This window comes from Cinclus cinclus, chromosome 8 (genome assembly GCF_963662255.1).
Source record: "Cinclus cinclus chromosome 8, bCinCin1.1, whole genome shotgun sequence".
Taxonomy (NCBI): domain Eukaryota; kingdom Metazoa; phylum Chordata; class Aves; order Passeriformes; family Cinclidae; genus Cinclus; species Cinclus cinclus.
In genome coordinates this window covers 20,629,525-20,652,813 of record NC_085053.1, presented here as the reverse complement: position 1 = coordinate 20,652,813, position 23,289 = coordinate 20,629,525, and the positions used below count along the sequence as shown (strand labels likewise).

At 43.0% G+C, this 23,289-nt stretch overlaps 1 protein-coding gene across 8 annotated transcripts in view; it reads right to left on the bottom strand.

The window, feature by feature from the left end:
• The window catches only part of ST3GAL3 (ST3 beta-galactoside alpha-2,3-sialyltransferase 3), a 171,260-nt gene that overhangs the window by 19,895 nt on the left and 128,076 nt on the right, over nt 1-23,289 (bottom strand). For 4 of the 8 annotated variants that reach the window (XM_062497627.1, XM_062497628.1, XM_062497630.1 and 1 more), the window contains 2 exons: nt 22,176-22,362; nt 2,488-2,634 (listed from right to left, as the gene is read on the bottom strand). In XM_062497627.1, coding sequence (XP_062353611.1) covers nt 2,488-2,634; nt 22,176-22,362 — 334 coding nt within the window. The remainder of the gene's footprint in view (nt 1-2,487; nt 2,635-22,175; nt 22,363-23,289) is intronic. The other 4 variants (XM_062497633.1, XM_062497634.1, XM_062497635.1 and 1 more) reach the window with 2 other exon arrangements.

Sequence of the window (23,289 nt, the reverse complement as noted above, 5' to 3'; positions counted from 1 at the left end):
AAGCAGAGGATGTTACTACATTCACTCTTTATTGAATCCTGGGAAAAACGCTTTGAGATCAGCCCCAAACTATTTTACTAGCTCTGCTCAACCTTGCTGAAAAAGCCCCCAAATTACAAAGTTAATTGGCAGCACATTGTTACCATATGTGGTGTGCAAGAGAAGCACTAAAGTTTATTTAGGCATCAGAACCAAAGGAGAGTGGAATATTACTGCTCTTTATGAGGATTTTGTGTTGGCCTTGATTATGAAGGCATCTCCAGCCCTGACCCTCCTGTGTGCAGCCTGCACAGCACAGCACAGCACAGCACAGCACAGCACAGCACAGCACAGCACAGCACAGCACAGCACACTGCAGCACAGGGGCACCAGTCTGCCTCCAGCCCCATTTCCCAGGAGAAACTCCAGATACACTGCTTGCTGTGCTTTTGCTTACTAGGCGTCAGCATTCTCATTTTCCATGTTCATATGCTTCTTTCTTGAGTAAAGTTTTCCAGGCTCTCTCTCATTGCTAAAGCACAGCCCCAAACCCAACCAGCCATGCTGCTGCTGGGTCACACAGATTTGGAACAATCCTCCTTGCTGCCCCACTTGTCTGGCTGAATCTCTCACAAATCTTCAGTAAGAGCTGGATTCTTGGTCTGCAGGCTCTGATTTCCACTCTTCCCATTTAAAATCTGAGCAAAAAAAATGTAGCAAATTTGTGTCACCAGGGCCTTACTCAGACTCTTCCCTCTTTACTGTGACAGCAATAGCTCCTGTTGGAGCCTTTGCATTTACAAAGCTCTAAACTTTTCAGTGGTGCAACAGAATTCATTGAAGTGTGAAGCCCCAGCAGTTCCACGACAGCAGTCCATAGGTGATGTTTGCAGCAAAATTGTAGCCACAGGCCAGAAACACTCTCTCCGTTTCTAAAATCTTGTAGAATCCCTGTATTAGTGTCCTTGAACAGACTGCCCAGGCTATACTGACATCTCAGCGCCATACAGGCACCTGCAGAGCTCCTGTTGCCCCATCTGGAGGAATAAACTACAATTCACACAGCCTACTGGGGTCATGGGCAAAGACTGCTTGCCTTAAAGAACCATAAACTATTTTTAAATGCTCAAGTGGACTTTTGTGAAGTGAAACATCAGGTTTCAATTAAGATGCCTTCATTTCCCAGTCTGATGTGTGTTAAACAACCTATCAAAACCTCATAAACTTCAGTTCACAGCATTTTCATTTCCGGATTCTCTCTTCTCCTTTAAGTAATAACTTGTGTATCGAAATAACATGTTTAAAAAGAAAAATAAATTGGAGGAAAATAAAGTATGATGATTTGTTCTTTATTGGGGCAGCACTCCTGATTTTCTGGAAGACACATCAAGACTGCGTTGTTCTAAGGGTAAGTTCTGAAGAATGCAGAGAGGTGAAGTAAGTTAATTCCTAGCTGATTGGAATATTTGCAATAAGATACCTTCAGTGCACAGAAGAAAAATCCAGAGATCCCAGAATGCCATGACAGCTTCTGTACCCAGCAGTGCATTTTTCAAAAGGCCTGTTCCATGTGGCTGAATCTATCTGCACATCCCGCACTTTGCATTTCCAGAAGGAAATCTTATCTCTTATCTCCAGGCACCCACCCATCTGACTTGCACAAAATAAAAGTCTCTAATATTCAAGAAGTCTTCATTTTGTAATTAGAGCATGGAAAATGAGGCACTATTCTGTCTAGTTCAAATCTCTGTTGCAACATAGCAAATCTCCTGCACTGATAGCAATGGAAGGACAATGCCAGAGGCAGACCAAGCAGACCTTGTCCAGCAAAAGTGCTTCTCTCTGGGTTTGTCAGCTGTGCTAATGTGCCCAAAAAATGTCACGTGTGGTCTCTATCAACAACTATATCACATGTGTACATGAGCAATTTACCCACCCAAGTAATACTTACTCTAATGGTTGATATATTACGTAGAGCAAATATAAATAGGTTCTGAGGACAGTGTTGCAATGTGAGATAATCCAGAAAACCCAAGTCACCACCTACTCCAACACTAACACTCCAAAAAGCTGCACTGGGGTGAGAGATACGAGAATGACCATTAAGGAATCTTGTTAAAAAATATGAGCTGAAACTGTGGTTTGCATTGTTTTCTTTTGTGAGATTTAATATATAACATTTGTTGGGTTAAGACCAGAATTTCTTACCAAAGGCCTCATAAAGCAAACCTTTACCCTCTTCTACTATAAGCCTGGGATGCAACATCACAGTGGCTTTCAAGGCACTGCTGAAGTGTTGAAAATCCCCTCCAAAATCCTTGGATCAGGAAGGTTGTTGTTGGGGTCTGAAGGAGTCCGAGAGCTGCCACTGTAACAGAACCAAAGTCCCTCCAACACTTTCCATGTCCAACAGTGGAGGCCCAAAAGAAAATAATAACAGTGTAAGCCTCCTCTGCTGCTTGGTCTCACATCCTTCTCTGAGGTTTTCTTCCTTTGCTTTGTACCTACCCCTCTGCCCATCAGGCCATTGTTGAAAGGCAGTCCGATGAAGCTGAAAGCTGCCTCCTGGATGAAGTAGGGATTCAGGATACGTATCTCATGAGGTTCCCTTGGGACACGGGTTGCCACTGACTTCCAAAAGCCATCAGAGGCACTCTGGTAACAAAAACAAAAATGGAAACAAAAAGGAAAAAGAAAGATAAAACAACAAACAGAATTATATACAAAATATAGCAGAATTCTATTATTTTATTTTGAAAAATATTAAAATGCACTACTGCAGCAGTTCCCACTGTCTCTGCTCACTGCCACAAGGCAGTAGTATAACACTGTAGGGGACCTGTGTCTCTTGGAGTGGTGGCAGCAGCATAGACTGATGCAGTTGAGCCAGTCTGGATAGTAACTGTGAGGAAGACAAGCCAGGGCTTCAGCATGAATTACCCACTCCCTGGTGCCATCTTTTCACTCTTATTGCCAATTCAGCTGGTTTGATCCATGGATTAAGCATTCCAGCACATCCTGTGATCACTCCCACCTGCCTCCAAGGAGATACACCATTGGATAGCAAATGCTTTTAGGAAGACTCAAAGAGATAAAAATGACTGTATAGCCCTACTTGCAGTGTGAGCTATGTGCTTCCCACTTTATCCTAGATTTGTCCTCCCCTGTTAGGTTTTATGTGAACTAAGCTGTAGGCTTATAGAGGTATCACCTTGTCTTGTGAACAGTCATGAATGTTCACAGTATAAGGGAAGAAACAACTAAGTATGTCTATTATTTTTACCCAATTCAAGTTTTCACTCTGCAAACATGGAACAGTGGCCTTGATGTGTGCTGCACTCCTAGACAGCTTTGCCTGGGGAGGGGCTTGTGCCACTCTGTCACATGGCTTCTCATCCTTGCTCATTGATGGCTTTGCATCATTGCTTCCCATCACTGACACTTTTTCAGGCATCAGTAAGTATAGCACACAGTGCCTCCAAAATAACCAGAGGCTATTGTTTACAGGACTTAGGGAGCAACTGCATTCCAAAGTTTCACTTTTGTTGGGGTTAATTCAGAGCAAGGCACAGGGAGGATGGAAGGAATTTTAATCTGCTGACCAGCATCCTGGGCAGGATAATCTGATTGAACACCTCCTTCTTAAAGCATTGAGCCATCTTCCCTATCACCATGACAAGAAACAAGACATTGCACTACATAAAAAGGACACACTCTGGAATTCATTATATATACCAGTTTTGGGTTGCTTGCAGCTTAGCAGTGACTTTATAGCTGCTCTCAAGGCACTGATGAAAACGTAGATTATCCACTGCAAAATCCTCAAGAGCTTCCTCTGCCCAGTAGTGATCACTCCTGTAATTAGGGACTGGAATTCTGCCTCAGCCAATGCCTGCTGCATTTCACACACTCCTTGTGCTGTGCTCAGCTCCTGTGAATGCTCACACCACGTGTTACTAAACACCTTACAGAGTGAGTTTTATGGAACAATCCCATGGATATCTTTAGCTGCTGAATTTCATATCCTGAAATTGAAACTTTGGCAGATGGCTCGTGCTACAAAAGCCATTAACAGAGCAAACCTGAGGAGGGTGCACATGGTCATCCAAACCAACCTTAGGAAAGCCAAATCTTACTGCTGTCCCTGCCCCCTCAAAACTGCCCAAACATAATACACTTCTGACAATCAGGGCAAGCATCCCATGGGTTTAAGTTCACATTTCAACAATGACCATGTGCCCTTGGGACCCTTAATGGAAAAAAATCTCAATTATCACTCATGTTCTTTCATCATAGAATTTAGAAAGCATGCCTTGTATCAAAGTGGTCTAACACTTTCCACTTTCCATTATAAGACATCTTCAACCACTGAGTGATCCCTGCATTTAAAAATAAACAGAAAAAAAAACTTTACAAATGAAGTCCAACATCCATTTGACCAAGGGATTTGAGGGATTTGGTATGCCAGCTGGGTTTTGCCTCCTTGTGAAAATTCATTAAAAATTGGATAAATATTAAACCTTTGGAATTTCCTAAGGGCACATGTAAAGTAGAGGCCTTTCAGTCCCAGGAAAAGAAGTAAAAAAAAAAAAAAAAAGGTCACAGACTCCATTTGCATTAAGCATGCTCCGGGTCTCACAAAAATGAAGACGATAAACAAAAATCTTGAACAGCTACTCATTCAGTGAAACCATCTTATCATGGGCTTAAGCAGGCACACCCTGGAAAAATAGTGTGTGACTTTGAAACTAAAATAAATTTATAAGTTCAATTACAATTTCACATACAACTGTAAATATGGCATTGACCAAATTTTATGAACAATGCAAGCCAAAGGCCTGCAAGCTATTTAAAATTGACAGAAGATGCCTTTTGGACTTACACGCCATAGGAGATTCTACATAAATTCTGGGATTTAAGTAGGTTTTACATTACACGCAAAACACTAAATAGAAAAAAAATAAAAGAAAAAGAAGAAAAACTATAAACACTTGAGAGTTTCATTCCTTGCTGCTGCTGGAGCTGTTTGGAGAGAAACAACCACACATACCACCACTGTCCATTTTCCCAGTGCTGTGTGAACCACGAGGGCCACACCTGGGGTCCTCTCAGCTAGTTCAATGCCAGTGCAAAATACATGTTGGTGCCTATACCTAGCTGGAAATACAACTACTCTGCTTTACTCCCTTCTATTCAGCTCTTTCTCCTGTTGTTCTTCATTACTATTTCCCTAAGCATTTCCTTCAGCCATCACACTGCTCTGAAATTGCTGTCCCTTCTGCGTCATTTCTATTTGCTCTGTGTTCGTCCCTGCAACTTTCCTGGGCAGTTCCCTTGAGATTAGTTCTGGGGGACACCTGGGTTGCTTTTCCATTTCGATGTGTTTTCCCGCTGTAGTTTTTAAAACAAGTGTAGGGAGGAACACGGAGTCTCAGCAGGCAGCTCTCACTTCCACCCACCCATACAGCAGGCAAAACCCCGCGCAGTGCTAAAGAACCAAAAACCGTTTTCCTGCTTTATAATTACTGAAATCCCAGCCTTGTGGTTTAGCTCTCCAAGCCCCGCAGTGCTGAGCTCCCTTCCCAAGCTCCGTAGTTTGGTTCTGCAGTTTGTCACTGGCACAGAACGCAGCCCCAGCCCCGCCGTTCCCGGGGGCTGCTCCCGACCCAGCCCCGCCGTTCCCGGGGGCTGCTCCCGACACAGCCCCGCTATTCCCGGGGGCTGCTCCCGACCCAGCCCCGCCGTTCCCGGGGGCTGCTCCCGACACAGCCCCGCCGTTCCCGGGGGCTGCTCCCGACACAGCCCCGCTATTCCCGGGGGCTGCTCCCGACACAGCCCCGCCGTTCCCGGGAGCGCAGCTCCTGCCGAGGCTCCGCGCTACCGCCGGTGCCGCGCCTGGGCTGGATGTTCAGCCTGATTGGACCCATATGTTCAGAGAGGTTTCCAAAGCAATGACTTCCCGTCGGGGAACGCTGTCCCTTTTTTTTTGGCTGGGAGGAGACCCGCGGAGCAGCAGGCATTAGGACGGAGGGCATGCTTTTCCTGCCAGATTCGGGAGCTCAGATTCGCAGTTGGAGGCTTGGGGGCATCCTCTGCTGTCTGCTGCAGTGGCTAAACCCGCAGCGCTTAAGGGTAGGCTTGTCACCACGAAAGAACTCCTGTCTTGATCAGCATAATGATAAACAGTCCGAAAATTAGTCTGAAAACTGCTTAGGTAATGCTCCCGCAGTGCCTCATCACCTCCCGGTACCGAGGTGGAAACCAGAGTGTCCAGCCTGGAAATTGTGTATCCTTGTGCTTAACTTCCAATGTTATTACTTGTTGGTATTACTGTGCACCTGGAGTCCCAGTCACAGATCAGTATTCACAGTGACAAAGGCAGCCAAAAGAAGCTTCTACGATACAAGAGTAAGGAAATAAGCATCACAGACAGGAGAACATGACTGAAGGACAAGTCTATGAGGCATTTTAAGCAATCTTGGAGTGTTTTCAAAATCATATAACTGCAAAGGACATCACTAAATGCTTTAGAGGAAGCTATTTTAAAAGTACAGGAGAATTTAGATAGGCCAGGGCTTTCAAGCCAGTCTCTTGTACAGTTCTTATCCAGCAAGAGAGGCAGAAAGAGACACCACCTCTGTAGACACCACTCCAGGAATAAACTGGTACAGACATGACAGACCTAAGAGAGCAGATTAGAAGGAAGAGATAAAAAATGGCAGGGATCACCAAATAGCTCAAGGGACAAGACAATCCAGCTGCAACCCCTCAGTCTGTCCCTTTGCAGAATACTGAAGGCTAATTGGCACAGCCAGTTGTAAATTATTTTTTATCTCCATTCACTTTTCTACCTCCTGTTCTCAGATTTACCAAGGCAAATCACAACATTTGCTAAAATAAAATATGGAAACTCAGAGCCAAAGCCAAGAAGCACCTCAGTGGAAAATACAAACTACTAGAAGCAGGCTAAGTCTCCCATAATAACAACATTTCTAATATACTGTGCAAAATGAGAGGCAATGCCATTGCATCCTGATGATACAGATGCTGCCTCTTGCACTCTGTCACACTACTGGATTTAGGAATACAAGCAGCATAGCTCATTGAGACTTCCAGCTCTGATGGGAAGGGTAAAGGAAGATTGCAAAGGTCAGCCACATGCAACATGCAATCTGGGTATGCAAAAATTTGTTGCAGAGCAACCAAACGAAGAGACTGGAGAGGGAGCCTGTGGTAAATGGAGATTACTGCTTCTTTCAAACTTTGTTAACACCAGAAATGGAGAGGAAGAAAGACATGAGGAAAAAAAAAAGGTCAAGGGATGATGCACCAGTCACAAGACCTCACCGTGCCTGTGAGCACATTGTTAATTGGAATCTCTGCCCCCACCAAGACTGGAATGTGGTTTATTCTCTACCCGTCATCCAAAAGCTCTCACTGTCACACAAATAAGGTACAGCAAAACCACTGCAATCCATCTGCAGGCTTTTGAAAGGTTTCTGCTCAGGCATGACTGGATTAGATGTGGAAGGTGTGTTTCCACTAGAAAATAATTATCTTATCAGCCAATGCTGCATTTCTCAGCGGTCAAGTAGACACAGAGGCCTAGAAAATGCTCTTCTACAAGTGGTAATATAAATGAAGTTGCACTGATTATCAAAGCAACAAGGAATTTTTAGCAACAAGAACAGAGGTGCTGAGAGTCTGCAGTCTGGGTTAATGGTCAATTGCCAGACCCACTAGCCCATACTTCAAGCATATTTACCCAACTTTCTCAAAGCTATGGAGAACCCCTGACCATCCTCTGCATATGGCTCTGACGGCCAGCATTCATTCTGAACGAACCTATCTTCAGTTTCTAGAGCCTAAAAATGCTCTAGAGACTAGTTCCACTCTTATCTTCCCCACTGAAAAGCTCTTACTCTGCCTGAAGTAGGAGCATTGCTCAAGCCTTTCCCTCATCTTCTCTTTGTTCTGCTGTCCAAAGAGATGTAGCTCTTGGGCTACCCAACAACATGATAATTTTTTACCAGTTTTGTTTCTTCTCCTGAGGCACTCTCCCCCTGACCAAGTCTAGAATCAGCTGGCTGTAATTTCCCAGGCCATTCCCCTGTCAGTATGCCCCACCTGGCAACTGCCTCACAGCACCTAAAAGAACTCCTGACAGGTTATAAAGCCCACAAATTTAATTTTCACTAATGTTTCTCAGTGTGAAGCCCAAATATATTTTATACATCGCAAACAAAGGGCAGCAAGCATGATGGAGACAAAAGCACCTCATAACACGGCACTACTAGAGCTTTTTTTTCTTTTTGAAGCAACAATATTTTCTTTGCTGATAAAGCTGAGCTAATAGTTCACTACATTAGCTAGAGATAAGTTTCTTTAGGCTTGATAACCAAGTTGAAAACCACAAGAGAAAGGAAACTTATTCCAAACAGCAGTTTCAAACTCTGAACATTGTGCCAGACATGTAACTTACAGAGCAGACCAGCTACACATGAAACTGGAAGCTGCCCTGTGCACAGATATTGGCTCAGAAAGCAACTTCAGTGGTGACAAAATCCACCTGGGACATGAGGGTAGCACTGGAGTGTCACCCACCAGTAGCTGTAACTCAGCCATGTGCTCATTCCCCTGTTTACCTGCAAACATATATTGTAGATAAGCAGATAAGCATATTCAAATAGGCCTACTGAATTTCCAGCTTTATTTGACCTACATAACTGAGTGCTACAGCTAACCCAAACACAGACACATGGGCCTCCTGTGTGGCTGGTCTAATACCAGCTGCTGTCTTCTGATTCACAGGATTAAACAGCACAAGGCTCTAAGGAGTCAGAGGAGCAAAGCTATTTTTATGACATGTTGTAAATGAAAAGGAATTCCTAATTCCTCTTAAAAAAAAAGTATTCTCATGGTTTTATCCATGTTATCCATGTAACTGAGAGCAAAATGTGGTTCACAGTTGTAAGATAACAAAAAAATGCCGTCAAAAAAGAGATTGTCCTGTGAAGAAAATGGAACTTGGAACATGTCAGAGGAGCAGCAGAAAAAGCGAAGATTTTTCTGATGAATGCTGTTTCACAAGCTGAAGCATAAATGATGGCTCACATACGGTGTGTCAAGTAGACACATCTATGTGCAAACAGGGTGATGGATAGACTGTCCTACCGACTCTTTTGTTCAAAATGTAAGCTAGATTTTGAGCCAAAATTTGAAGAAATATTAATGTTCCAAAATGTCTTAGGAAAGATGGAAGTTCTTAGTGAAAGGAATTAATTTAGATAATGTACATTTGCTTTGTGTTTTTTTGTCTGTGAATAATAATCTTTCAACAAAAAAATTAATATCTAAAGTAGTAGAGTGTCAGAAAAATCCTAAAGAAGAATAGACCCTATATCATCATTATATACAAGGTGTTTTATTCCCATAGCTCCTTTACTTCATTATTATTTTTATGATATAGTTTATGCTATGTCATCCTCATGTAGCAGCTATTAAAAGGGTACCAGGTCTGAAAGGGTCAGATCCAGGTGTCAGTAATTGCTGAAGTAGGACTGTCTTGCAGTTTCAGCTCTGGATTGCTACTGAAAACACTGACTTTCCAATCTTCCAACAATATTTTTCTTTTACCACCACATATCTAAGTCTTTTACAAACCATACTTTCACATTTAGAGCATCTCTGCAATAGTTTGTGTGTATAGCATCTCCTCAAGAGGAACCCCCAGTGTCTGTAACCAGGAGACCATTCTTCCTCCTTGCATTTCCTCTCTGCTATCCACATGTTCTACAGTTCCTGCAAATACTCATACAAGGCTGAATGTCTTACATTACAGAAATTAGTCCAAATCACAGCCTTCCCTCTCCACTAGATAGACAGCTGTGTTCTAAGCAAGCCAGGATATAATTATGCAATTAAGGATAACATCTGCACAGGAGAACTGAATTAACATTGAAAATGAAATGTTATTTCTTTCCTTTTTTAAACTTTTGGCAGCTTGATTTCTATAACCATACAGCACTTCAAAAAGTCTTAAAGTGCCAGTGTTTTAGGAATTTCCTGCCAGTTATGAACCCTTACTTTCTCTGCTGTCCCCATCACTCCTGTTCTTGCCATGTCCCAGACCAGGCTACTGCTCCTTCACATTGCCTAGATAGCTGGGAGGAGGAAAAGAGGTTCCTGAGAGTCCAGGAGATACTCCCTGGTCTGCTGCCCTTGCTCAAACTCTTTGTGAAGAAGTAACTGATGAGAAAATCCTACTTGGTTCTTACATACCTGGAGATATTGCATCCCAACTAACTGTGTGGGAGGACACCTGGCAGGCAGGACAGGGGAGACACCGTAGGACTGACAGTGTCCAACACCCCCATGGAACATCAGACCAAGCCCTGGGATTTCACACAACAGCAGGAGCCACACCAGGCTGAAGAACTGGACAGCCTCACAACCTCAGCAAAATAGGGTGAGAGACTTCTTTTTTTTTTCTATTTTTTTGAACAGGGGTATAACTATGCATTTTCAGTTGCCTCATTTTGAGACAGCTGAGTTACTTCAACTGAACTTTCCAGCTGTGCCAAACATGTGGCATGGAAAACATCAGCTCAACGATGCCAGTTCAATAAAATGATAAAGCATTTTCCCCATTGCTTATAACAGAAAACATGAGGTGATCCCACGTACAAGCTCAGCTACCTGCTCCACTTACAACACTATGCCTGCTCAGAAGCAGAAAAAAAAAATTGAAAAAAATTCTAAAAAGCTGTCTTTGCAGGCTTGGGTGACAAAGCACAAGGGCATCCCAGGGCATGTGAGGACATTCATCAGCAAAGTCTTTTTTGGGGAGCTGAACTAGTTCATGAGTTTGAATACAAACAGCAACTCATTAAACAACACATATTTAAACTAAATTCTTGGCACATTACAACAAAAAAAGCAAAAGGATCACCACAGGAAGAATTACGGCCTAAAAAAAACCTCATTGCTTTCTGAAGTTATCTCAAAGTGAGACTCCAGGGAAATTTTTACATTGTTTTTACAGCAAGAGCACACAGAAAATCTATCTTCTCCTATTATGGCATCTTTGCTGAAATGAGAAGCCAAATCATTTGTATATTCACTGAGTGTTCATATAGAATATATACAAATTATTCAGTGTCCTCTAAGAGGAGAAAGCAGAAAGGTCAAAATAACAAGAAACTGGGAAAATGCCAAGAAGCTCCTGCCCTACTTTGTTTTCTAGACTAGCATTAATAATTGGTGTTTTACAGAAGAAGAGTTTTTAAGTAAGATTATTTAATATTCTTAAAATATTATAATTTAAATAAACTGTAATCCAAACAGAACATTTACATTTAAGGAGTTTTTTTCCAAATAGCAGAAGTGATGATTGCTTGAGTCAGGCTCCATATTTTCTGTCCTTGTCAGTTGTGGACAAAAGTTCATTCAATCAAGAATGGCCAGAATACAAGTGATGGTCAGGATGAGAAAAACTTCCAAGTAGACATACCAAACTCTTCTAACCCAAAAACTTGGCCATTTTCCTCCAATTTTATGCCTCTAAATAAATAAATAAATAAATAAATATTAAGACACTAACAGTTTTACAAATTTGTCTTAATCAAGAAGAGAAGAAACACCCTCAGACACATAGCATAAAATCACAACTTCAAGAAGAGAAATACTACAATAAAAAAGTCAGGTCTTTCCTGAATCTCTCTTGCTTACTGCCCTCATATGGCTTGGTCTATTTTCACTTCTGTTGTCAGAAGTGTTTGCATTAAATAGCTGTGAGTGTTAGGGTAGAGGTGCTGCTCAGTCAGGAGAGGAAGGAGGTCAGGGATTCACACCTCATGCACAGCAGCATCCTTCTCTCCTGCAGAAAGAAGCTGCCATTCCTCTTGGGCAGAACCAGAAGCACCACACACAGCTGGAGCACAGGGGGAGAGATAAATTTAGGAAGATAAAAGCACATGGGGAGTTTTGTTAGCTCATGTTTATTATAGCAGATTGAAGATATAGGTCAACCCCCTGTCTTGGAGGCCTCGGTGCTTCGAGGCAGAGAAAATGTTACGAATTGCTCAGACAGCTCTAACTATGCAAGTAATCCATGGAGCCTGCCAAGGAACACATGTGTTTCAGGCATAAATCGTCCAATCTATTCCTTTCTGAATTAACATCTGTCATCATGACACCATTCAAAATGACTGAAGACTGGATCATATTAACAACCACACATCTTGGATAAATATTTACTGTTCAGACTTCCCCCCCCCCCCCTTTAAAAAAAATGCAGATAGCAAAATTCCTGGAGCTGTGAAAGGGGAGTCTCTTTTCAGCCACTGACAGAAAACATGTGATTTTATTTACAGAATCAAATCAGCGTTTTTCCCCTCCTCTGTGAGTCTTCATACCCCACACCGGTGAACTTCCAGCATCCTGTGGTGTTGCAACGCTTTCCAAAGAGCTCTTCTGGGGAATTTAGTTATGCTGGAAGTTGCTCACCTCAGAGACTCCACAAAGCCTTCTCCCTCTGCATGCAGAAACATATCTGGCTAATTGTGCCCCAAGAAGAGAAAAATTTGCTGTGACCTCTGCAGACAACTGGATAAAGCAAATAACTTACTTCCATGACAAGCTGTCAGGTGTATTACTGACTTGCTACCCAGCTCCCCATTGTCAACAAATGGGTCATAGAGAGTGAGGACAGGGGGTCCCAGAGTCACAGAACAGGAGGATGGGAAGGCAACGTGAGAGTGCAGCCCTGTACTTCATACTCCCAGGACACAGAATTTTCCCAGATACTGGATTAAACCTGCATTACAGAAAATAGGTATCAGCAGTCAGTGCTCCCCTCTGTGAGTATGTCATCTGACAATTGTAAGCACAGATTTCTAGGAAATTATGTGTGGTCAGACTGATTTTATCTAGTTGAGCTTCTAGCCATTTCTGCTATTTCTTCTCAGGACGGCTTGAGGGGCTGAGAGAAATCCTGCTGACATCTTTCTGGACATCTGCATAGCAGGGAGCAGTGCTCCTCCATCAGCAACTTCTCCTTCCAGACCTTTACTCTCACACTGCTTGAGTGGAACTTGACCAAGACATCCAGTCTTGATTTCAAGACATCAAGAGCAAATTCATCAAGCCTGTAGGACAGATGTAGCAAAAAATACTTATACTGATATAAATGTGCTGCCTTTTTTGGTTGTTTGCCTAGCTTCAGATACGCTTCTTCCTACAGAATTAAAAAGTCTTGTGAGAAAAAAATGTTCCCTCTAGGTAGAGAGAGAGACTACAAGTAAATCCCCCCAAAATCTCATGCGTAAGCTAAATAAATTGAACTCCGTAACTAAATAAATTGAAGTCAAATCTCTCAGACTAAGGGAGGCTTTGCAGACTTCAAATGGTTCCTGTAGTTCTTTACTGAAGTGTTAACACAGAACATCTTTATTCTACTAACAGCTGTATGAATAGCCAATACCCTCTGGGTGACATCTCAGTGTCACTGTTGGAGATGTCCTGGCACTTCTTCCATGTGCTGGATTCACCATATGCAGGGAGGAACATATGCTGCACATGTGGGCCATGCAATATCCTCAACAGGCATGGGCTGCACTGGTGGTAGAACTACATATGGCTGGCTGGAAGAGACACATACCTTCCTGCTGGAGAGGCCAGGTGGAGGTGAGGCCACGCAAGCAGTGGGAAAGCTGGGGGAAATCCGAGCCCATTGTGGTACAAAAGAAATCAGGAAACAAATCCACAGGCAATCAGGCAAGTTTGTTAGCTCTGCTGTTTATGGAATTGTGCGTGTTTCATTAAGATCAGCATCACATTTGGATTTACTTTCTTTACATTGGCTCAGCTATTCCAATCAAGGCAGGCAACCTGAGTTTACATGCACTATGACCTTGAAATGCACCTACTGGGATTTGCATAATATTGGTGTCTGAATATTGCCAGAGCCTGCCAAACAGAGTGCAACATGAGCACCTTCCTGGTGCTTTTTCAAGTCATCTGCACTAGCTCTTCAGCTGACCCTCACATTGACTTTTCGAGACGTGGAAAAACTGCCCATCTTTTTTGACTTTGTTTGGGAAGGAAGGAGGGATCAAATATCTAGGCAAGAGCAGCAACTGTCAGTTGGATGGCAATAGACATCAGAAGACATTAGATGGTGATAGTATTAGGAAGGAATTGTCTCAGGATAAAGCAGAATAGGGAGAAAATCCCAGAAAGGATGTCCTACTAAGGTAATGATACAGTCTTTTCAGGGGTAAATACTGTTTGGGTCTCTTCATTTAAGAGTGATGTACAGGAATAGAAACTAAAGAAATAAAAATCTGACTGGAGCTCCCTGGTTTTCACGTTACAGCTGGGATTACTGACCCAGAAATGAAGATGATGCTGTCTTGGCAGACGTGGGATAAAGGTTCTTTAAGGACTGCTGATGCCTAGCATGGCTAAATGCTTCTCCTCCATTAATAAAAGTACAGGGCAAGGATGACTGGTGTTAGGTAACAGCAAGCAAAGCAGGGGACAAAAAAAAGGACAAAATCCATGCATGGTGTGGGAAAGACTAGAAGGGGAGACACAGCAAGAATTTTAATTTTAATTTTAAGGAGAAATTGTTTAAAAATTGAATAATCAATGATGTCATTATTACAAGTATAGATACTTTGCAAACTTTTGATACCTGGATTTCTTTTCCTCTAGGAAGTAGTGTGGTCATGGCTCTTCTTTATTTTCTTCATCTGCCCCATGAGATTAGGTGAATGTTTACAGACTTGTAGATACTAATGGCTACTCAATCCAGATACACAATCCAGGACACATCCACCTGGCATAGCACATGAAATCCTATGAAGGCACATTGGAAAAGCATCAGAGCAGCCACCAGCTGATGCTTGACAGTGCACTTGCAGACACACTGTGCAGGCCTGGGTGGGAGCAGCTCTCAGCTATGTAGTGACCTGCCTAATCTCATTATGCTGTTGCATGCAGGTATGTATGAAAGGCAAGATCCAGCCTGCACTTTCCATACCAACAACCTTCCTTTGGGAATCTGGCCAGGAAGTCTCCCCCAAGGCCCACATTGCAAACTGGGTCATTTGCCTACTGAGGTTCCTGTATGGTCTTCACCACAGTGCTACCTGAAAGCTTGTTAAAATTCACAAAATAAACAGATAAAATTTTCTCCCTCTCTTGGTCAACAGGAACATTTTATATGGAACATCTACATATTTTCCAGGCTCTCTTCTAACCAGAACTGGAAAAAACTGGCGTACCTTCTCTCATAGGGCACAAGTGTTCATACTTCTCCCTAATTCTTCTGGAAATTGCTCTGATCTCCTATGCCAGTCACAGAGAAGGATTTTTTTTTTTTTTTCATATGCAAGTGTTCCATGGTTCCCTTGGGCCATTCCCACCAATGCACTGAAATGGTGAAAAAGCTCCTGACCATGTCAGGACAACCCTGCAGGCAGTATTGGACTAACCTTCTACACAGCCAGAGAGATCAAAACCTATAAAAACCCAAACAATTATGTCAAAACAATCACACCAGAAAGACAAACTAACTTCCAGCTACTCTCTGGCAAGGAATTATGGAATATTCTCCACAGAATGCATCACAGAGATTCTCCCACCTCATCTTCTCAGTCAGAGATTTGGTAGGAGCCAGAAAAGTCAGCCTCATGTTTTCACTTTCTTACAAAGCATTTTCTGTGCTTCAACATTTAGTCATAGTTCAGTTGCCTTGACTGAGGCACCGAAGCATCTGGATGGTGTGGTAAGGTATTCCCTGCTACAATTCCTCCTAGAATTCCCCCACAATCTGTGAGTGGAAATGGTTTTTAAAACATGTGCTAGGACCACAGAACAACCACCACTGAAAAGGCTTTCTTGCCTCTTCCTCACTGCAAGCCTCATCACGTCCCTTGAGCAGGCTGGCTGCCTTACTCACCAGCCATGCCTTCCTAAATTATACTTCTGAAGGGATTAGTTATAAATAGCTATTTAGGTGAAAACTCAAATTTGCGAAAGAAATCAAACAACCTGACTTCTCAATTGGAAAGCTTTTCTCATTTATGATGGAGCAGCTTCTGTTCCCTTTCAGCTGAGTCCAAAGAGAGCAAGAGGTCACAAGGCAATGCCCACCCAGGCACATCTCTAAGCAGATGGGCTGAAGCTATGTTTCGGCACAGGATGAGGAACCACAAATCTGTAACCAAGCTTTGCATTCACAATGCATTAAGAAAACCAATAGTGGATTTACAGCTCCACCAAACTAGAATGCTGTCTCAAGAATCATCCCACATCTTCCTCAGAGTTCTTTAAAACCTGAAAAGACCCACTGTACACAAGACATTTAAAGAAGCAAGCCCCTTGGAGGAGAAAAGGGGAAGAAAATATTTGCTATTCAAAAGTAAACTCTGGAGTGAATCTGCCAGTAGCAGTGGCCACTCCATTCGTCAGCAAAGGCAAGGGACAGCCTTGAAAAAAGCAGATTCTCCTTCCTTAGTGCACACCCAGAGAAACCACCTGCTCAAGTGCTGGTCTCAAGTTCCAAACAAGCTGAAAATACACACATGTGAATGAAGCTTTCCTTGGGATGGGACAGCAACAACAGATTCACAGCCTCACTGTTTTCCTGAAGATGACAGGAAGAGCATGATGGCTCCTAAGGTTTGGTTTAGGATGTAAACCAACCCACAGGCAAGGCTGTTTCTTAATCTGAGAAATCCACAGTGAACCACAGGGCTGTGACATTCACAGGCTGCCCTAGCAAACATCCAGCATGACAAGGCCATTAACTAATGGAAGAAGAGGAGCTCTAAACAAAAGCTCAGCAGACAGCACAAGTGCTGGCAGCAGTCCGGCCTTGGCTCCAGCACAGCAGCACTCACTGATTGCACCAGGAAGGTATCATAACACACATATTACCACAACTAGGAGTGTGCTGTTGGCTTAATACAATAATGTAGTTCCCCAATAAAAAGTTAAATAAAACCTTCCCCAGTGCCACATCCACAAGGTTTCTGCAAGCAGCAGTCACGTGCTGTGACACAGGACGCGCTGTGACACAGGAGCAGGGGTTATGTCATGCCCACTGCTGGAGGACGATGGCTTTTGGGCACCACTGATGTGTGACCAACACCACTGCCAGTTGTCAGACATGTCCCTGCAAGGGACAAACAACCTAGCCTGGCCCTGCTCACAGGCAGGTGCTCACTTGCTCCTATGACTTTCACTATCAAAAAGAACTTCCAGGTGCTGCAGGCGCTTTCTGCACAAGTGACTCCTCCTGGCAAAGGCTGCAGAGATTCCCACTGGAATCATCCACAGGCTCATTACCACATAAGCAGGAAGCTTGCGAGCTGCCAATTTCTAGTGGCACCTTTGCCCTCACTTGGCTGCTTTATTACCATGTGCCAGATGTTGAGGGATGTGAGCCCTTGCAAGAGAACTCCCTCTAATTCACTAATTACAGCCAAGAAACCACCCTGGAATTGGCCTCAGTACCAGGCTGAGATGGCTGCTTTGCATATCTGGAGCTTGTAAATTCCAGTTTGTTTCAGGAAGCATCTACTCTCTGTGCAACAGAGAAACTTTCAGCTTTTGACCATTATTTTAAGAAGAGCAATATATGACCAAACCTCTACCCCTCTGCAATTCCTCTGGGTGTATTCAGAAAGAGTTTCTGTCACTGAGAGACCCAGGCAGATGCAGGAGGGTACAAGCAGTGGGAAGCAGTGGGGTGGATCACTATATATATATTATGTCTCTTGACAAAAATTGTCCAGGAGAAAGTGTAGCTGTTCTGAGTGACTGTCCATGAGTAATCCCCCTCTGGGGATGCACTGGCAGCACATTTCACCAGCAAAGGGGTGCCTGGAAGTATCACAGACTCTTACAACAATGATTCCAAGTCAGCACTGCCAGACCAGTCACCACAGATGCACGAAAGCTCACATCTGTGACCCTTCTGCAATAGCCACAAGTTCATGGAACTGCAGGCTCTGGGACTCCAACCCACTTCCTTTCCACTTGTACAAGGACTTATTAGGCTAGCATGGTGCAATACTTCCCTCTGCTAACCATGACACCTTTCTCCATCCCATACTCCTTTTAGCTGCAAGCAGTGCAATGCTTTTCTCCTTTAATTTATTCTAATGCTTGTCAAATGACTGAAATCAGGTTACCAGCATTTTAGTCACTCAGATTCACTCACCCTTCCCCTTTTTAAAGGCAGGTCTACATTCTCTGGTGATACACTACGTGCTCTAACTTCCTACAAGACTTCAACCTGGCGTGCCAGCTCAGCTGGAACTCTGTGATGGAGACTGTCTTTGTTTTGCTGCTGACAGTGAACATTCAGCCAAACCTGTCCTTTTTCCCGACTAATGTTTTCTCTCAAATTTTTACTTGCTTCCAGATACTTCTGGTTTAGTGTGAATAAAAAGCAGTTGACCTTTTACGTTTCCTTAGGTCCATATTCCACTGCTCCTGTTTCTGGATGTAGTCTCCCAGGGCACTAAAGCATCACACAGGTATCTGGGAGGCTGTTGCACCAGACTGTATGTAACACTTAAAATTCCCTGCCCCACTGTTCTGCTGCTGCTTTTGCATCACACTGATTCTTTCTCCTTATAACATCTCCTGAAAATCCTCCTCTCTACACAGCACTTATCCCTACCTCAATATGCAAGTGCTGCCAAAAGACTAACACAACACAGAGCAAATCCCTCTCAGCTGCAGAGAGAATAAGCTTATCTGACCACTGACCCAGCAATAAATAGCCACTCACCTTCCATTTACTCTTTCTCAGATAAGGTCCCTTTGATTTCACTTACTCAAGAGAGGACTAAGCAAGGATCCCAGTACCTGGCCCGGAATCTCTGGTCCAGCAGGTCCAAGCTGCTCCAGGTGCCTGAAGGAATTCAGAAGGTCTCATAACCCACTTGTGACTGTACCAAGGACACGTGCAGTTGCCATCAACAGTCACAAAGGCAACATCAGAGGGTAGAGATCAGCCCATTTTTTTGAGGAATGTGTTGACCTCCACAGCAGTTGTGTTCTTCAGCAGAATGCTTCCATTTTTCTTTTCTCCAGCCTGAGGTCAGACTCCTGACTGTAACCACTGGCTTGCAATAGGGACAAAGTCTTGCAGATGTCCATCTGCAAGATGTCAGATAAGGAATAAGCAGCAGTGGTACACAGAGCTCTCAGGCCATGCAAGTGCTTCTAGATAAATCCAGGAAAGGAACAAACTCCCCCTTCTCTGGAAAACCAGCAGAGAGAGAAACAAACTCTTGGCACACAGAGAGCACTGGGCAGGAATTTGTCATTTTGAACTAACCACACACTGATGTAAATACTAACACTCACTACCAGAACAAACAGATGCCTGTGTGCTATTCCCACAGCACTGCTAGTCCTCCATTCCTAAGAGACAGCACTTTCTGCACTGGCTTCCTCTAGAAAAAGCAGCTGTGCAAGCCACCTGCTTGCAACTAAAGCCAGTGACAGCAAGATTTCAGCCTCAAGTAGAGAGAAATCAGACTACAGCATAAGAGAGCACAAGACAGATGTTTTCCAGTCACCTGGACTGAATCCTAAAGTACTCGATGAACTGGCTCAGCAGCCTCAAGAATTAGCATTGATTCCCTTTGGGAACTTGTGTAGAACAGGTAGGAGGTCAAAGGATTGAAAAGGGACAAAAGTAGTGCTTAGCTTTAATGTGCCAAAAAAGGTAAGAGATATTAATTATGATTTCAATTCCCAGAATAGCAGGATTAATTATTTGTAAGCACCTGAAAAAAAATAGCAGAGTGAGTAGCAACCCAGGTGGATTTGTCAAGAGTGAGTTATTAAAAAAAATATTTTTACAGACAAAAAAATATCGTAGGGGAGAAGCAAGACATGAACTGGAATTCAGTAAAGCTTCTGACAGATCACTTCCACAAACATGCTAAAAGCAGTATTGATGATACAACTGTGATACAAGCTCAGAAGTGGCCAAAAAACTATCCAGGAGGTTCAGTGAGCTCACTCGAGGAACGGAAGGGTATTAATACTTTGGGGTCTGCCTAAGAACCAACATTGCTTAGTGTTTTCATTATCAACCTGGATGATGAAGCAAAAAGTATTTTTTTTTTTAGTTTATTTAAAGAAGTTTATTAAATTGCAGAGGACATGAATCTGGAAAGAATGGCAGGTATGTTGGGAAGCTCTGCCAAAGGAACTTGGCATACTGGAGGAGTGTTCTGGAAGAAAGGATCAGTAGGGAAAAGTGCACAGTGCTGCTCTTTGGCACAAGGAGCCAACAGCACAAGCACAGGGTGTAGAGTGGGGAAGTGACTGCTCTCCAATTCTTCCTGAGACCTGGAGTCTCCAAGTCTTCCTGAGACCTCGAGTTCCTCGAGGAACCCGACACTAACCTTCAGTTCCATGCCACTGTGGAAAAGGCCATCAAAACAGTGGATGCAAAAAGAATGAACTTTGAGGTTAATGAATTATCTATTTGCTCCTCCTTTTTGTTGTAGTCTGTACATTTTTGGGCACTGCTCTTTAAGAAAAAGAAGAATTAACTACAAGCATTCAAAAGAGGAACAGGAGTTAAGAGATCTGGAAAACACAACCTAAAAGAACTGGAAAAACCTCAGAGTGGTTATTCTGAAGAACTGAAGGAGAAGCAGCCGATCATAAGAACACTGAAGTAGTGCACAAAGCTCAAATTCCTTCTGCTCTCTGCCAAGCTGGGTGCTGAAGCATTCGGTTAAGAGAACTGCAGTCACTCTCCCCAGTCTAGCAGGTTTTAACAGACTATTTGCTGCATCCTTCCAAGAGCAGGGGATACCACCCAAAAATCTAGTGATGATGACTTGACTGCAATCATCAAGTGGAAATTCAATTTGCTTTGAAGTAAACCAACCCATCCTTTGAGCTTCGATCTAAACACTAGGAGTCCCTGCAACTGCATTTGAGTTGCAGGGCACTGACACTGCCAGGACTCTTCCCTTTCCCTGAATGAGGAACAAGAACCTGACATAAAGCAAAGAAAATTACTTTTGACTCAATTATTCATGTTACGAAAGCCCACTTGTGCTTGCCCAGAGGCTGACAGGTAACTTCATCTGTCTGGTAGCAAGAAAATAATTGCAAGTTGGTGTTAGACAAGAGCAAAGTATAAGCCCTTAAGGCCCTCTCTGTAACAACTGTACACAATTATATTCCCAGACTGTTTTGTTCTGTATGTGGTGAGCTGCCAACCTCCTCTCTCTGTCTCTAAACATACAATATAATATGCCATCTCCTGAATGATAACCCATTTGTCTTCTTATTTGCTGAAAAGTCATTAAGCAACACTTGAAAACAGATATCTAAAATTTGCAAAACAAGAACTATACCCATTATTTATTTGGGATTTCCTGACAGAAAAGCCATCTACTGAATGAGAAGTCATTGATTACAACCTGATTCCATTCTGGGTTGGTAAATGAAAGAGAGCAACCCTGACTACTAACAGGTCAATGGTGCTTCAGAAGGGCACTCATGCAAACCATGGGGTAAAATTTCTACAGGCGGAAAGCAGTGTATCCACCACTTCAGTGTTTTAAAATGAGACTTGACACTGTTCTTCTAGATGATACTTTAAGCAAACACAAATCAGGAATCTCAGTAACTGAGCGAAACATAATGGCCTGTGCTATTTAGGAGGTCACATTAATCCTGACTGTAGCCTTTTCAACAAGTTGTGCTGCTGCTGTCTCCTCCTCCCCTTCTGTGACATCACATCTTGCCCCCAAACTCCCATTTCTTCCCCTTCTCTTTGCTCTTTTCCTTCCTCTGCTCTTAAAACCTAAGATTCCATAAAATCCATGCAAAAGCTGGTCCTTCTAAATACTCTTTAAGGTAACTAAAAATTAATTTAGTTGTTCACAGTATACACTAACAATCTAGAATAGCAAGCCTCTTCTGTGATGCAACAGATTACAGAGAGATGTCTTATGTAAAACATACTTAATTAAAGCTGAAGTCCATGTACGTTAACAAAGTCTTCACTTAAATGCAGCAGGACACCGAGTGGAACTCTCCTCAGACCAAAATGTGGCAGATATGATGGTGATATGATGTTTGCCCACCGTTATTAGTTAGGTGACCTTCACAGTGTCAGCTGACAGCGTTCTTACCACTTTTTCCTTGTAAACAATGTATTTCAGCCACTTGAAATCCTGCCATTTGAATCCTGCCAGAACAAACAGGGAATCCTTCTCATACTGCTCCATTTTCTGGATTGCACCTTCAGGATATGTGATCCGGAGTGTTGTCTTGCCACCCACATCTTTTTCAAAGCCCTTCACTGGAGCCGAGTTCAGCCTGCAGGGCAACCAGAGTAGACACTGTCACGGATTCCCACTTACACTCAGATTCCCACTTACCCTCCTGTGTGTTATTACACAGCAATCACTGCTGGGCAAGGGCTTCCTGTAGCAGCTGCTGCAGTAGCAAATGTTAACTCTTGCAGTTCTTCATCACAAACACTTATGGAGCTTTGTACCAAGTGACAACAGCTTAATTAGAAGCTACATAAATTCTAAAATTTAATATAATGCAAACCATTCCTGCATATCAACTCCTGTGATTTAAATAGGTTGGAGACTTTCGAAAAGGAAAGTGAAAAATATTATCCGTGCACATTTAGAGTAGCAAACTAAGCATTAATATTTTAACAGCCTATTGCTCCTGTGATGTGTTAGTTGGGTTCTGTAAGGCTGTGCTGAAAGAGATGATGCAGCTCCTCATCAGTTTAAACAAACTGAAAATGGTCTCATTCTCCAACCCCAGCCCAGAGCTTACACCACTCACCTTACCTGCAGTGAGGCTGTATGGGGAAATAAGCCAACTAATAATTCTCAAAAAAAATCCACACCTGGTTGAATTCCCCAAACTGGCCCATCCAGGAGGGTGAGTTGCCTTGCAATGTCAACACAAAGGAGGAGGCTGGGCTTTCCAAGAAAGCTTTCTGCTGTGGAAGTGCATCCCACTCTGAGAACACTCACGCAGTCACACAGCTTTGTGCTTGGTGTCCCCAAGCACATGTAGATTTCTAAGGAGATGCTACGTATTTAGCTGTGCTTTTGTTAAAACATTTCTCAGGAACAAAGTTTTTTCCTTGACAAAGCAAACTGCTTGGACATGAACAGCAATGGTGATTTTCATGACATTAAAGTTTTCCAAATTTATATGCAAAACTAAAAAACCCAAAGCTGAGGAAATTTGATGTAACTTGCAATACAAATCTTG